This window comes from Pristiophorus japonicus, chromosome 16, assembly GCF_044704955.1.
Source record: "Pristiophorus japonicus isolate sPriJap1 chromosome 16, sPriJap1.hap1, whole genome shotgun sequence".
NCBI classification, from domain to species: domain Eukaryota; kingdom Metazoa; phylum Chordata; class Chondrichthyes; family Pristiophoridae; genus Pristiophorus; species Pristiophorus japonicus.
This window is the reverse complement of record NC_091992.1, coordinates 288,988-305,805: the sequence shown is the minus strand read 5'-3', so window position 1 is coordinate 305,805 and position 16,818 is coordinate 288,988. Positions and strand designations below refer to the sequence as shown.

At 47.4% G+C, this 16,818-nt stretch overlaps 1 protein-coding gene across 2 annotated transcripts in view; it reads left to right on the top strand.

Moving 5' to 3' along the window:
* Window positions 1-16,818, top strand: part of LOC139226240 (integrin alpha-E-like) — a 244,876-nt gene that overhangs the window by 184,951 nt on the left and 43,107 nt on the right. For both annotated transcript variants that reach the window (XM_070856861.1, XM_070856862.1), the window contains 2 exons: window positions 2,926-2,992; window positions 14,088-14,180. In XM_070856861.1, the coding sequence (XP_070712962.1) occupies window positions 2,926-2,992; window positions 14,088-14,180 (160 nt within the window). The remainder of the gene's footprint in view (window positions 1-2,925; window positions 2,993-14,087; window positions 14,181-16,818) is intronic.

The following is a 16,818-nucleotide window of genomic DNA, read 5'->3' as shown; positions in this document are numbered from 1 at the left end:
TCCCGCTGTCATCCACTCCCACCTCCCCATCTCCCGCTCCCACTGTCCCTGACAGAACCGCGACTAAACTCCCGCCCGACTGGCTCCAGTGGCAGCGGGCGGCAAAAACTCACGCTCAGCCCGGGGACCGCTGAGAAACGGGCGGGCCTTCGCTCCCACCACGTTCGGAGCCATTGTTTTTGTGGTTTTTTTGGACGGGACATATTGACGAGTTCCTTTTGTGCTTTTCTTATGTGTTCAGAGAGTGGGATTCAAAATCTCCGTGGCTGAAAATAATCATTATAGTTCTTATATCTTTATTTTTCTCCACCAATTTACTCTTTTTTGACCCTTGTCTCCTGTAAGCCATGTGCAGTCCAGGTGCTGGTTGCCCTCCAGTGTTTTGTCCTCAAGGTTGTAGAATTTAGACACTGAGGGACCGAAATTGCCCCACGCCCGAAATGGAGCGCACACACCCCGTTTCAATGGTATTTACTTCAGCTGTGGTTGAGGTTGCCTTTTGAGCAAAATTCTGCTCTTTTTTTGGTTTTCTTTATTCGGATCGGAGAGTTGCTCTTAATGGGGGCGGTGACTACACGAGAGGGGCAGATACAGGGCGGTGACTACACGAGAGGGGCAGATACAGGGCGGTGACTGCACCTGAGGGGCAGATACAGGGCGGTGACTGCAGGAGAGGGGCGGATACAGGGCGGTGACTGCACCTGAGGGGCAGATACAGGGCGGTGACTACACCTGAGGGGCAGATACAGGGCGGTGACTGCACCTGAGGGGCAGATACAGGGCGGTGACTACACCTGAGGGGCAGATACAGGGCGGTGACTGCACCTGAGGGGCAGATACAGGGCGGTGACTACACCTGAGGGGCAGATACAGGGCGGTGACTACACCTGAGGGGCGGATACAGGGCGGTGACTACGTGAGAGGGGCAGATACAGGGCGGTGACTACACCTGAGGGGCGGATACAGGGTGGTGACTGCACCTGAGGGGCAGATACAGGGCGGTGACTACACCTGAGGGGCAGATACAGGGCGGTGACTGCACCTGAGGGGCAGATACAGGGCGGTGACTACACCTGAGGGGCAGATACAGGGCGGTGACTGCACCTGAGGGGCAGATACAGGGCGGTGACTACACCTGAGGGGCGGATACAGGGCGGTGACTACACCTGAGGGGCGGATACAGGGCGGTGACTACGTGAGAGGGGCAGATACAGGGCGGTGACTGCAGGAGAGGGGCAGATACAGGGCGGTGACTACGTGAGAGGGGCAGATACAGGGCGGTGACTGCAGGAGAGGGGCAGATACAGGGCGGTGACTGCAGGAGAGGGGCAGATACAGGGCGGTGACTACGTGAGAGGGGCAGATACAGGGCGGTGACTGCAGGAGAGGGGCAGATACAGGGCGGTGACTACACCTGAGGGGTGGATACAGGGCGGTGACTGCAGGAGAGGGGCAGATACGGGGCGGTGACAGGGCAGTGACTACGTGAGAGGGGCAGATACAGGGCGGTGACTACACCTGAGGGGCGGATACAGGGCGGTGACTACGCAATTTTAAAACTTTGGCCCACTGGTCCACCAGGGAGGGTTTCGGCCGGGCCAGCGGTCTGACCCTCGAGAGGCTGCTGGGCTGCCTGTTGGTGGCCTGGCCAAACCCAGGGGCATCATTGTTGGGCCAACATGGCACTCCCGCTGCAGAAGGCCACAGCCTCACTGGACCATCGGGAAAACCAGTTTTTGGCACCACCGTGCGGGCCGAAGATTTTCCGAGGGGGTTAGATCGGCGGTGTACACAGTGATGACGCGCTTAACACGGAGCGGTGGGGGGTGGGGGGGGGGGGGGTGGGGAGAGGGAGAGGGAGAGGGAGAGGGAGAGGGAGAGGGAGAGGGAGAGGGAGAGGGAGAGGGAGAGGGAGAGGGAGAGGGAGAGGGAGAGGGAGAGGGGATCGGGGCACCGCCGGGAAACCTCAGAAGGGCAATTGGATGATAAGCGGCCATTGCACGAAAAGTCGGCGGCCACTCCACTCTGCTGCATGGCTTAAGGAGAGGGACAATTCCGGCCCCTGAGTGTTTTACAGGGGATAGGGGCACAGCTGATCCCAGTCCTGACCACACGTACACTTTTCAACAGGAGATAATGGATAATAATTAAGAGTGGGAACCTTGTCAATTTACCTCCTCTTCAGCAGAGGGTCACTGAAATCAATCCCGTTTTGCTGGTCAACTCTGGCAGCTGGGAATTTTGGGTTCAGGCAGCCTCCCACCATTCTCCACGTCATGGATGACCACCCCTTATGTACCCCTTATGTACCCCTCATCACTCAAGAAGGTTGTGAAGTGTGCAAACCACAATGATGTCCGACACTCTGGCTGGACTCTGTTGGAGGAAGTCCCAGCCCTTTCATAGTTTCAAGATTACATTCTCTGCTTGATGATGGCCTTGGAGAACATGGATTTCTTTGTGCCTGTGTTAAATAGGTGTATCTGGGGATCGCCAGATGTCATACGTTGGGCCTGCAATGGGTAGGCTTTTACCTTGTCCAGTGTCAAACAATGGGGAATGGATGACACTCAGTACTTCTAATTCCAGGAAATTGCTTGCCACTGCCAAAGGAAGCAATTTTACACAGTGCTGAGCCTTTCTGCTGTTTAAAAGAAGCGTCTGACCTCGGCCACTGTTCTTAATTTGTGGGCAGGAACAGGCACTGTTGTATTGTGGGTGTGAAGGACATGGAATCACTTTGGCTGCATTAATGTACATTCATCAAACTCCTGCCTGTATTAATTGTGAGCTTCCACTGCTGAGCGCAGACTCTGCCCTATTTCACAATTTATTATGCCATGCCTGCACCCAGAATTAGGGTGTAACAGGCTTCAATCTGTAAAGAAAAGCAATTGATTGACCAATATCTTCAATTTATTACAGAAATCTAATAACAAAACTTGACATCCGCAATGATGACGTGGATGAAACTGTAAAGTTTAATTTCCAGGTATGGTGTGTTATGTTTACCTGTCATCCAGTGTCCAGGCACGATCACAGCTTTGTAAGAATAAGCCAAATTCAGTATAGAGTGACAGTGTTGTTTCGCCTGCTTGGATGTGACAATAATGTGCAAATACTTTTCCACAAAGTGATATCGCGATTAAATTAATTTTGTTCAACAAACATTGGCACAGCTTGATCATTTATAGTGTTAAAGGCTGTGCTGATGTTTTGACTCTGGCACTAATATGGGCTAGGGCAACTTAGTGGTTTTGGACTGTGTTAGGGTTAGTTAGGGTTCTGGGTTTTTTCAATTATTCATTCATGGGACATGGATGTCGCTGGCAAGGCCGGCATTTATTGCCCATTCCTAATTGAGAAAGGTGGTGGTGAGCCGTCTTTTTGAACCGTTGCAGTCCGTGTGGTGAAGTTATGCCCACAAAGGCTGTTAGGTAGTGATTCCAGGATTTTGACCCAGCGATGATGAAGGAACAGCGATCTACTTCTAAGTCAGGATGGTGTGTGACTGGGAGGGGAACATGGAGGTGGTGGTGTTCCCATGCACCTGCTGCCCTTGTCCTGGAAGCAATACGGTGGAGGAGGATTTCCTGGAGTGCATAAGGGATGGTTTTCTAGACCAATATGTCGAGGAACCAACTAGGGGGGAGGCCATCTTAGATTGGGTGTTGTGTAATGAGAAAGGATTAATTAGCAATCTCATTGTGCGAGGCCCCTTGGGGAAGAGTGACCATAATATGATGGAATTCTGCATTAGGATGGAGAATGAAACAGTAAATTCAGAGACCATGGTCCAGAACTTAAAGAAGGGTAACTTTGAAGGTATGAGGCGTGAATTGGCTAGGATAGATTGGCGAATGATACTTAAGGGGTTGACTGTGGATGGGCAATGGCAGACATTTAGAGACCGCATGGATGAACTACAACAATTGTACATTCCTGTCTGGCGTAAAAATAAAAAAGTGAAGGTGGCTCAACCGTGGCTATCAAGGGAAATCAGGGATAGTATTAAAGCCAAGGAAGTGGCATACAAATTGGCCAGAAATAGCAGTGAACCCGGGGACTGGGAGAAATTTAGAACTCAGCAGAGGAGGACAAAGGGTTTGATTAGGGCAGGGAAAATGGAGTACGAGAAGAAGCTTGCAGGGAACATTAAGGCGGATTGCAAAAGTTTCCATAGATATGTAAAGAGAAAAAGGTTAGTAAAGACAAACGTAGGTCCCTTGCAGTTAGAATCAGGGGAAGTCATAACGGGGAACAAAGAAATGGCAGACCAATTGAACAAGTACTTTGGTTCGGTATTCACCAAGGAGGACACCAACAACCTTCCGGATATAAAAGGGGTCAGAGGGTCTAGGAAGGAGGAGGAACTGAAGGAAATCTTTATTAATCGCGAAATTGTGTTGGGGAATTGATGGGATTGAAGGCCGATAAATCCCCAGGGCCTGATGGACTGCATCCCAGAGTACTTAAGGAGGTGGCCTTGGAAATAGCGGATGCATTGACAGTCATTTTCCAACATTCCATTGACTCTGGATCAGTTCCTATCGAGTGGCGGGTAGCCAATGTAAAGCCACTTTTTAAAAAAGGAGGAAGAGAGAAAACAGGGAATTATAGACCGGTCAGCCTGACCTCAGTAGTAGGTAAAATGATGGAATCAATTATTAAGGATGTCATAGCAGCGCATTTGGAAAAAGGTGACATGATAGGTCTAAGTCAGCATGGATTTGTGAAAGGGAAATCATGCTTGACAAATCTTCTGGAATTTTTTGAGGATGTTTCCAGTAAAGTGGACAAGGGAGAACCAGTTGATGTGGTTTATTTGGACTTTCAGAAGGCTTTCGACAAGGTCCCACACAAGAGATTAATGTGCAAAGTTAAAGCACATGGGATTGGGGGTAGTGTGCTGACATGGATTGAGAACTGGTTGTCAGACAGGAAGCAAAGAGTAGGAGTAAATGGGTACTTTTCAGAATGGCAGGCAGTGACTAGTGGGGTACCGCAAGGTTCTGTGCTGGGGCCCCAGCTGTTTACACACTGTACATTAATGATTTAGACGAGGGGATTAAATGTAGTATCTCCAAATTTGCGGATGACACTAAGTTGGGTGGCAGTGTGAGCTGCGAGGAGGATGCAATGAGGCTGCAGAGTGACTTGGATAGGTTAGGTGAGTGGGCAAATGAATGGCAGATGAAGTATAAAGTGGATAAATGTGAGGTTATCCACTTTGGTGGTAAAAACAGAGAAACAGACTATTATGTGAATGGTGACAGATTAGGAAAAGGGGAGCTGCAACGAGACCTGGGTGTCATGGTACATCAGTCATTGAAGGTTGGCATGCAGGTACAGCAGGCGGTTAAGAAAGCAAATGGCATGTTGGCCTTCATAGCGAGGGGATTTGAGTACAGGGGCAGGGAGATGTTGCTACAGTTGTACAGGGCCTTGGTGAGGCCACACCTGGAGTATTGTGTACAGTTTTGGTCTCCTAACTTGAGGAAGGACATTCTTGCTATTGAGGGAGTGCAGCGAAGATTCACCAGACTGATTCCCGGGATGGCGGGACTGACCTATCAAGAAAGACTGGATCAACTGGGCTTGTATTCACTGGAGTTCAGAAGAATGAGAGGGGACCTCATAGAAACGTTTAAAATTCTGACGGGTTTAGACAGGTTAGATGCAGGAAGAATGTTCCCAATGTTGGGGAAGTCCAGAACCAGGGGTCACAGTCTAAGGATAAGGGGTAAGCCATTTAGGACCGAGATGAGGAGAAACTTCTTCACCCAGAGAGTGGTGAACCTGTGGAATTCTCTACCACAGAAAGTAGTTGAGGCCAATTCACTAAATATATTCAAGAGGGAGTTCGATGAAGTCCTTACTACTAGGGGGATCAAGAGGTATGGCGAGAAAGCAGGAAGGGGGTACTGAAGTTGCATGTTCCGCCATGAACTCATTGAATGGCGGTGCAGGCTAGAAGGGCTGAATGGCCTACTCCTACACCTATTTTCTATGTTTCTAGATGGTAGAGATCGCGGGTTTGGGAGGTGTTGCTGAAGAAGCCTTGGCGAGTTGCTGCAGTACATCTTGTAGATGGTACACACTGCAGCCACGGTGCACCGGTGGTGGAGGGAGTGAATGTTGAAGCTGGTGGATGGGCTGCCAATCAAGCGGGCTGCTTTGTCCTGGATGGTGTCGAGCTTCTTAAGTGTTGTTGGAGCTGCACTCATCCAGGTAAGTGGGGAGTGTTCCATCACACTCCTGACTTGTGCCTTGTAGATGGTGGAAAGGTTTGGGGACTCGGGAGCAATGTTCCTTTGGATTGTGCGGTTACACAGCACTCTAGAGCTCCGCGCACCGGGGTTTATGGGGAAAACAGCGCATGAGTGGCTTTTTGAATTGGTTGTGCAGCCCCGCTGCACACCTCAAAAAAATTAAAGGCAACATTGGTCATGAGGTGAGTCATTCACCACCAAATACCCAGCCTCTGACCTGCTCTTGTAGCCACAGTATTTATGTGGCTGGTCCAGTTAAGTTTCTGGTCAATGATGACCCCCAGGATGTTGATGGTGGATTTGGCGATGGTAATCCAGTTGAATGTCAAGGGGCGGTGGTTAGACACACTCTTATTGGAGTTGGTTGTTGCCTGGCACTTGTGTGGTACGAATGTTACTTGCCATTTATCAGCCTAAGCCTGAATGTTGTCCAGGTCTTGCTGCATGTGGCATGGACTGTTTCATTATCTGAGGAGTTGCGACTGGCACTGAACACTGCAGTCATCAGCGAACATCCACACTTCTGATCTTCTGATGGAGGAAGGTCATTGATGAAGCAGCTAAAAATGATTGGGCCGAGGACACTGCCCTGAGGAACTCCTGCAGCGATGTCCTGGGGCTGTGATGATTGTCCTCCAACAACCACAACCATTTTCCTTTGTGTTAGTGTAGAGATTTCCCTCTGATTCCCGTTGACTTCAGTTTTACTCTGGCTCCTTGGTGCCACGCTCGGTCAAATGCAGTCTTGATGTTAAGAGCAGTCACTCTCACCTCACCTCTGGAATTCAGCCCTTTTGTCCATGTTTGTACCAAGACTGTAATGAGGTCTGGAGCTGAGTGGTCCTGGCGGGACCCACACTGGGCATCGATGAGCAGGTTATTGGTGAGTAAGTGCTGCTTGATAGCACTGTTGACGACACCTTCCATCACTTTGCTGATGATTGAGAGTAGACTGATGGGCCGGTAATTGGCCGGATTGGATTTGTCCTGCTTTTTGTTGACAGGACATACCTGGGCAGTTTTCCACATTGTTGGAGAGATGCCAGTGTTGTAGCTGTACTGGAACAGCTTGGCTAGAGGCGCGGCTAGTTCTGGAATACAAGTCTTCAGCACAACAGCCAAGATATTGTCGGAACCCATGGCCTTTGCTGTATTCAGTGCACTCAACCATTTCTTGATATCACGTGGAGTGAATTGAATTGGCTGAAGACTGGCCTCTGTGATGGTGGGGACCTCAGGAGGAGGCCGATATGGATCATCCACTCGGCACTTCTGGCTGAAGATGGTTACAAACGCTTCAGCCTTGTCTTTTGCCCACACAAGCTGGGCTGCGCCATCATTGAGGATGGGGATGTTCATGGAGTCTCCTCCAGTTGTATAATTGTCCACCACCATTCACGACTGGATGTGGCAGGACGACAGAGCTTTGATCTGATCCGTTGATTGTGGGATCATTTAGCTCTGTTTATAGCATGCTGCTTCCGCTGCATGTAGTCCTGTGTTGCAGCTTCTCAGGTCTGGCATCTCATTTTTAGGTACACCTGGTGCTGCTCCTGGCATGCTCTTTTGCACTCCTCATTGAACCCTGACTTGATGGTAATGGTAGAGTGAGGGACATGCTGGGCCATGAGGTTACAGATTGCTAATGGCCCATGGTGTCTCATGGATGCCTAGTTTTGAGCTGCTAGATCTGTTCTGAATCTATCCCATTTAGTACGGTGGTAGTGCCACACAACACAATGGTGGGCGTCGTCAAGGACTTCGTCTCCACAGCGACTATGCGTTGATCACTGCTACCAATACTGTCATGGACAGCTGCATTTACAGCCTTTAGACTAGTGAGGACGCGGTCAAGTAGGTTTTTCCCTCGTGTTGGTTCTCTCACCACCTGCTGCAGGCCCAATCTGGCAGCTATGTCCTTTGGGACTCGGCCAGCTTGGTCGGTAGTGATGTTACCGAGCCACTCTTGGTGATGGACATTGAAGTTCCCTACTCAGATCCTGTGCCCTTGCTACTCTCAGTACTTCGTCCAAGTGCTGTTCAACATGGAGGAGTACTGATTCATCAGCTGAGGGAGGGGGGTGGTGGTAATCAGCAGGAGGTTTCCTTGCCCATGTTTGACCTGAAGCCATGAGACTTCATGGGGTCTGGGGTCAATGTTGAGGACTCCCAGGGCCACACCCGCCTCCAAATGTATACCACTAGCCCCCAACTCTGGTGGGTCTGTTCTGTAGGTGGGATGGTGATGGAGGAGTCTGGGACATTGGCTGAAAGGTAGGATTCAGTGAGTATGATGATGTCAAGCTGTTGCTTGACCAGTCTGTGGGACAGCTCTCCAATTTTGGCACAATCCCCAGATGTTAGTGAGGAGGACTTTGTCGGATTGTCTGGGCTGGGTGTGCCTTTTACGTGTCTGAATCCGGTGCCTCGTCGATGGTGGCTGGTTTCATTCTTACTGTTTTTAGAAAGATTGACATGCCTCTGGATTCCTGATGTAGAAAACTTTTTTTAAATGTGTTCTTGGGATGTGTGCAATGCTGGCAATTCAGTGTTGATTGCACATCCCGATTTACCCTGAAGGCATTGAGTGAGCCACACCATGTGGGACCGGCCGGAGTCTCGTGTGGCCCACACCTCCTTAGAGCAGAGTAGGTCAAGGGAGACTTAATGGAGGTGTTCATAATTATGACAGGTTTTGATTGAGTACCTGGGGAAAACTTTCCACTGCAGAAGGGTTGGTAACCAGAGGGCACAGATTTAAAATAATTGGCAAAAAATCAGGGGAGATGAGGAGAACTCTTTTTACTCAGCGAGCTGTAATCTAGAATGCATTGCCTTAAAGGGTGGTGGAAGCAGATTCAATAGTAACTTGCAAAATGGAAATGGATCTCTGCTTAAAAAGGCAAACATTGCTGGGCTGAGGGAAACAGCAGAAGCGTGGGAATAACAGAAGTGCTCTGTCAAAGTGCACAGGCACAATGGGCCAAATGGCCTTCTACTGTGCTGTATGATTTTAACTGTTCACCATAAAAAAACATAGAAACATAGAAAATAGGTGCAGGAGTAGGCTATTCGACCCTTCGAGCCTGCACCGCCATTCAATGAGTTCATGGCTGAACATGCAACTTCAGTACCCCATTCCTGCTTTCTCGCCATACCCCTTGATCCCCCTAGTAGTAAGGACTACATCTAACTCCTTTTTGAATATATTTAGTGAATTGGCCTCAACAACTTTCTGTGGGAGAGAATTCCACAAGTTCACCACACTCTGGGTGAAGAAGTTTCTCCTCATCTCAGTCCTAACCCCTTATCCTTAGACTGTGACCCCTGGTTCTGGACTTCCCCAACATTGGGAACATTCCTGCATCTAACCTGTCTAAACCCTTCAGAATTTTAAACGTTTCTATGAGATCCCCTCTCAATATGGCAGGGGGATGGGAACCAATGCAGGGAGACAGAGGGAAACAAAAAGGAGACAAAAGCAAAAGACAGAAAGGAGATGAGTAAAAGTGGAGGGCAGAGAAACCCAAGGCAAAAAACAAAAAGGGCCACTGAATATAAAGGGGCTGCAGGAGGGGTCAAAACTAAAAATCATGGTTTAAAAACTAGGATTAAAACACTCTACCTAAATGCACGGAGCATTCGAAATAAAGTAAATGAGTTGACGGCACAAATCATTACAAATGGGTATAATTTGGTGGCCATTGCAGAAACATGGTTGCAGGGTGGCCAAGACTGGGAATTAAACATACAGGGGTATCTGACGATTCGGAAAGATAGACAAGAAGGGAAAGGAGGTGGGGTAGCTCTGTTAATAAAGGATGATATCAGGGCAGTTGTGAGAGATGATATTGGCTCGAATGAACAAAATGTTGAATCATTGTGGGTGGAGATTAGAGATAGTAAGGGGAAAAAGTCACTGGTGGGCGTAGTTTATAGGCCCCCAAATAATAACTTCACGGTGGGGCGGGCAATAATCAAGGGAATAATGGAGGCATGTGAAAAAGGAACGGCAGTAGTCATGGGGGATTTTAACCTACATATCGATTGGTCAACTCAAATCGCACAGGGTAGCCTGGAGGAGGAATTCATAGAATGCATACAGGATTATTTCTTAGAACAGTATGTAACAGAACCTACAAGGGAGCAAGCTATCTTAGATCTGGTCCTGTGTAATGAGATAGGAAAAATAAACGATCTCCTAGTAAAAGATCCTCTCGGATGAGTGATCACAGTATGGTTGAATTTGTAATACAGATTGAGGGTGAGGAAGTTGTGTCAGAAACGAGCGTACTATGCTTAAACAAAGGGGACTACAGTGGGATGAGGGCAGAGTTGGCAAAAGTAGACTGGAAACACAGACTAAACGGTGGCACAATTGAGGAACAGTGGAGGACTTTTAAGGAGCTCTTTCATAGTGCGCAACAAAAATATATTCCAGTGAAAAAGAAGGGCGGTAAGAGAAAGGATAACCAGCCGTGGATAACCAAGGAAATAAAGGAGAGTATCAAATCAAAGACCAATGTGTATAAGGTGGCCAAGGTTAGTGGGAAACTAGAGGATTGGGAAAATTTTAAACAATAGCAAAGAATGACTAAAAAAGCAATAAAGAAAGGAAAGAGATTACGAAGGTAAACTTGCGCAAAACATAAAAACAGATAGTAAAATCTTTTACAGATATATAAAACGGAAAAGAGTGACTAAAGTAAATGTTGGTCCCTTAGAAGATGAGAAGGGGGATTTAATAACGGAAATGTGGAAATGGCTGGGACCTTAAACAATTATTTTGCTTCGGTCTTCACAGTGGAAGACACAGAAACCATGCCAGAAATTGCTGGTCACAGGAATGTGGGAAGGGAGGACCTTGAGACAATCACTATCACTAGGAGGGTAGTGCTGGACAGGCTAATGGGACTCAAGGTAGACAAGTCCCCTGGTCCTGATGAAATGCATCCCAGGGTATTAAATGAGATGGCGGATGTCATAGCAGATGCATTCGTTATAATCTACCAAAATCCTCTGGATTCTGGGGAGGTACCAGCGGATTGGAAAGCAGCTAATGTAACGCCTCTGTTTAAAAAAAGGGGGCAGACAAAGGCAGGTAACTATAGGCCGGTTAGTTTAACATCTGTAGTGGGGAAAATGCTTGAAACTATCATTAAGGAAGAAATAGCGGGACATCTGGATAGGAATATTGCAATCAAGCAGACGCAGCATGGATTCATGAAGGGGAAATCATGTTTAACTAATTTACTGGAATTCTTTGAGGATATAGCGAGATTGGTGGATAGAGGTGTACCGATGGATGTGGTGCATTTAGATTTCCAAAAGGCATTCGATAAGGTGCCACACAAAAGGTTACTGCAGAAGATAGAGGTACGCGGAGTCAGAGGAAATGTATTAGCATGGATCGAGAATTGGCTGGCGAACAGAAAGCAGAGAGTCGGGATAAATGGGTCCTTTTCGGGTTGAAATTGGTGGTTAGTGGTATGCCACAGGGATCGGTGCTGGGACCACAACTGTTTACAATATACATTGATGACTTGGAAGACTGGACAGAGTGTAGTGTAACAAAATTTGCAGATGACACGAAGATTAGTGGGAAAGCGGGTTGTGTAGAGGACACAGAGAGGCTGCAAAGAGATTTGGATAGGTTAAGCGAATGGGCTAAGGTTTGGCAGATGGAATACAATGTCGGAAAGTGTGAGGTCATCCACCTTGGAAAAAAAAATCAGTAAAAGGGAATATTATTTGAATGGGGAGAAATTACAACATGTTGAGGTGCAGAGGGACCTGGGGGTCCTTGTGCATGAATCCCAAAAAGTTAGTTTGCAGGTGCAGCAGATAATCAGGAAGGCAAATGGAACGTTGGCCTTCATTGCGAGAGGGATGGAGTACAAAAGCAGGGAGATCCTGCTGCAACTGTATAGGGTATTGGTAAGGCCACACCTGGAGTACTGCGTGCAGTTTTGGTCACCTTACTTAAGGAAGGATATACTGGCTTTGGAGGGGGTACAGTGACGATTCACTGGGCTGATTCCGGAGATGAGGGGGTTACCTTATGATGATAGATTGAGTAGACTGGGTCTTTACTCGTTGGAGTTCAGAAGGATGAGGGGTGATCTTATAGAAACATTTAAAATCATGAAAGGGATAGAAAAGATAGAGGCAGAGAGGTTGTTTCCACTGGTATGGGAGACTAGAACTAGGGGCACAGCCTCAAAATACGGGGAGCCAATTTAAAACCGAGTTGAGAAGGAATTTCTTCTCCCAGAGGGTTGTGAATCTGTGGAATTCTCTGCCCAAAGAAGCAGTTGAGGCTAGCTCATTGAATGTTTAAGTCACAGATAGATAGATTTTTAACCAATAAGGGAATTAAGGGTTACGGGGAGAGGGTGGGTAAGTGGAGCTGAGTCCACGGCCAGATCAGCCATGATCTTATTGAATGGCGGAGCAGGCTCGAGGGGCTAGATGGCCGATTCCTGTTCCTAATTCTTGTGTTCTTATGTTCTTATTCTTCTGAACTCCAGTGAATACAAGCCCAGTTGATCCAGTCTTTCTTGATATGTCAGTCCCGCTATCCCGGGAATCAGTCTGCTGAACCTTCGCTGCACTCCCTCAATAGCAAGAATGTCCTTCCTCAAGTTAGGAGACCAAAACTGTACACATTACTCCAGGTGTGGCCTCACCAAGGCCCTGTACAACTGTAGCAACACCTCCCTGCCCCTGTACTCAAATCCCCTCGCTATGAAGGCCAACATGCCATTTGCTTTCTTAACCGCCTGCTGTAGCTGCATGCCAACCTTCAATGACTGATGTACCATGACACCCAGGTCTCGTTGCACCTCCCCTTTTCCTAATCTGTCACTATTCAGATAATAGTCTGTCTCTCTGTTTTTACCACCAAAGTGGATAACCTCACATTTATCCACATTATACTTCATCTGCCATGCATTTGCCCACTCACGTAACCTATCCAAGTCACTCTGCAGCCTCATAGCATCCTCCTCCCAGCTCACACCTCCAGCCAACTTAGTGTCATCCGCAAATTTGAAGATACTACATTTAATCCCCTCGTCTAAATCATTAATGTACAATGTAAACAGCTGGGGCCCCAGCACAGAACCTTGCGGTACCCCACTAGTCACTGCCTGCCATTCTGAAAAGTACCCATTTACTCCTACTCTTTGCTTCCTGTCTGACAACCAGTTCTCAATCCACGTCAGCACACTACCCCCAATCCCATGTGCTTTAACTTTGCACGTTAATCTCTTGTGTGGGACCTTGTCGAAAGCCTTCTGAAAGTCCAAATAGACCACATCAACTGGTTCTCCCTTGTCCACTCTACTGGAAACATCCTCAAAAAATTCCAGAAGATTTGTCAAGCATGATTTCCTCTTTCCAAATGCGCTGCTATGATATCCTTAATAATTGATTCCATCATTTTACCCACTACCGATGTCAGGCTGACTGGTCTATAATTCCCTGTTTACTCTCTCCCTCCTTTTTTTAAAAGTGGGGTTACATTGGCTACCCTCCACTCCATAGGAACCACCTTCCCTTTTTTATTTTTACGCCAGACAGGGATGTACAATTGTTGTAGTGCATCCATGCGGTCTCTAAATGTCTGCCATTGCCCATCCACTGTCAACCCCTTCAGTATCATTCGCCAATCTATCCTAGCCAATTCACGCCTCATACCTTCAAAGTTATCCTCCTTTAAGTTCTGGACCATGAGAGGCTCTAATTCTCAATATTACTAGGATACTAACTCTATTTGTTCAAGAGACTGTCAACTTTGTGCTCTTTTCCCAGGTCAATATGGACAACCCTTACAATGCTTCAGTAAAACTAGCAATATCAATTCCAGTGACAGTACAGGATCAGCAGATTCTCAACCTGGACCAGGTAAATCTGATTTTAATCTGATTCAATTCATTTATCACTTTCAGCAATATCAAAATGACCTAGTCCTGGACTGCCTCCAGTATCAGGGGTGCCAGCATCAACTACGGTAGCATAGTGATTATCTTACTGGACTAGTAATCCAGAGGCCTGCATTAATAATCTAGCAACATGAGTTCAAATCCCACCACGGCAGCTGGGGAATTTAAATTCAGTTAATTAAATAAATCTGGAATAAAAAGCTCGTGTCAGTAATGGTGACCATGGAACTACCGGATTGTGGTAAAATCCCAATTGATTTACTAATGTCCTTTAGGAAAGGAGAGTCTTACCTGGACTGGCCTACATGTGACACCAGACCCCCAGTAATGTAGTGGACTCTTAACTGCCCCCTAACAAGCCATATCAAACTGCTACTACAAAAACGAATAAAACCGAAGGGATGACCCGGCATCGACCTCAGTACCCGATTCAGACACACAAAAGGCTCGCCCAGCCCAGTCGACCTTGCAAAGTACTCCTTACTAACATCTGGAGCTTGTGCCAAAATTGGGAAAGCTGTCCCACAGACTGGTCATACTCACAGAATCATAGCTTTCAGTCAATGTCCCAGACACTTCCACCACCATCCCTATTCCACTGGCAGAACATACCCACCAGAGGTGGTATACAGAGGGAGTGGCCCTCGGAGTCCTCAACATTGACTCCAGATCCCATGACGTCGCATGGCAACAAGTCAAACATGGGCAAGGAAACCTCCTGTTGATTATCGCCTCCCTCAGCCAATGAATCAGTACTCCTCCATATCTGTGGGGTCAGTGCTGATGCAGTTGGGCAGCAGACAGCCCACCCCACCACACTGTGCTTCACTCCAGCAAACAAATGAAGAATGGCCACTTGAGTGAGGTACTGGAGGGGAAGCAGCCCCCTAAAACCACACCAAGCATCTTACATAGGATATGCGACACAGAAACAGGCCATTCGGCCCAACCAATCCATGCCAGTGTTTATGCTCCACTCGAACCTCCTCCTGTCTTTCCTCATCTAAATCTATCAGCATAACCCTCTATTCCCTTCTCCCCCATATGCTTGTCCAGCCTCCCCTTAAATACATCGATACTATTCGCCTCAACCACTCCCTGTGGCAGCTAGTTCCACATTCTCACCACTCTTTGAGTAAAGAATTTTCGTCTGAATTCCATATTCGATTTCTTGGTGATGATCCTATATTGATGACCTCTAGTTATGCTCTTCACTACAAGTGGAAACATTCTCTGCATTTAGGGACCCAGCCTGTTTATTCTTTCCCAATATGTATACACTCGCATTTCTGGCATCATCCTTGTAAATCTTCTCTGCACCCTCTCCAATGCCTCTATATCCTTTTTATAATATGGCGACAAGAACTGTACGCAGTGCTCCAAGTGTGGTCTAACCAAAGTTCGGTACAGGTTTAGCATAACTTCCCTACTTTTCAATTCTATACCTCTAGAAATAAACCCTAATGCTTGGTTTGTTAACCTGTGTAGCAGCATTTAGTGATTTGTGTATCTGTATCCAAGATCCCTTTGTTCCTTTACCCCACCCAGACTCAAAATCATAGAATCATAGAAACTTACAGCACGGAAAGAGGCCATTTCGGCCCATCGTATCTGCGCCGGCCGACAAAAAGCTATCCAGCCTAATCCCACTTTCCAGCGCTTGGTCCGTAGCCCTGTAGGTTACGGCACTTCAAGCGCACATCCAAGTACTTTTAAATGTGGTGAGAGTTTCTGCCTCTACCACCCTTTCAGGCAGTGAGTTCCAGACCCTCACCACCCTCTGGGTGAAAAGATTTCCCCTCAAATCCCTTCTAAACCTCCTACCAATTACTTTAAATCAATGCCTCCTGGTTGTTGAACCCTCTGCTGAGGGAAATAGTTCCTTCCTATCCACTCTAAATTTATACACCTCAATAAGGTCTCCGCTCAGCCTCCTCTCCTCCTCTGTTCCAAAGAAAACAAACCCAGCCTCTATCCTATCTTTCCTCATAGCTTAGATTCTCCGGTCCAGGCAATATCCTCGTAAATCTCCTCCGTACCCTCTCCAGTGCAATCACATCTTTCCTGTAATGTGGTGACCAGAACTGGATGCAGTACTCTAGCTGTGGCCTAACTCGAGTTTTGTATAGTTCAAGCATAACCTCCCTGCTCTTGTATTATATGCCTCAGCTAATAAAGGCAAGTATTCCGTCTGCCTTCTTAACCACCTTATCTACCTGTCCTGCTACCTTCAGGGATCTGTGGACATGCACCCCCAGGTCCCTTTGTTCCTCTCCAATTCTCAGTGTCCTACCATTTTGTCATGTATCTTACATTATTATATATAACTGTATCCTAACATGCTATACATGACTGTAATAAGATGTGCCTGTAACCACCAGCATACCTTACCACCAGGGGTGCACTTGCAAGAGACAGGTATATAAGGACAGGTCTCAGGCAAGTGCAGCATTCCAGAGCTGTGAAATAAAGGTGCAGGTCCAGAGTGACCTTGACTTCACTACATGCCTCGTGTGAATCTGTACTGAGGGGACAGGACTTTACACATTTAATGTGTATTCCCTTCTTTTGTTAGCCCTCCCCAAATGCATTACCTCACA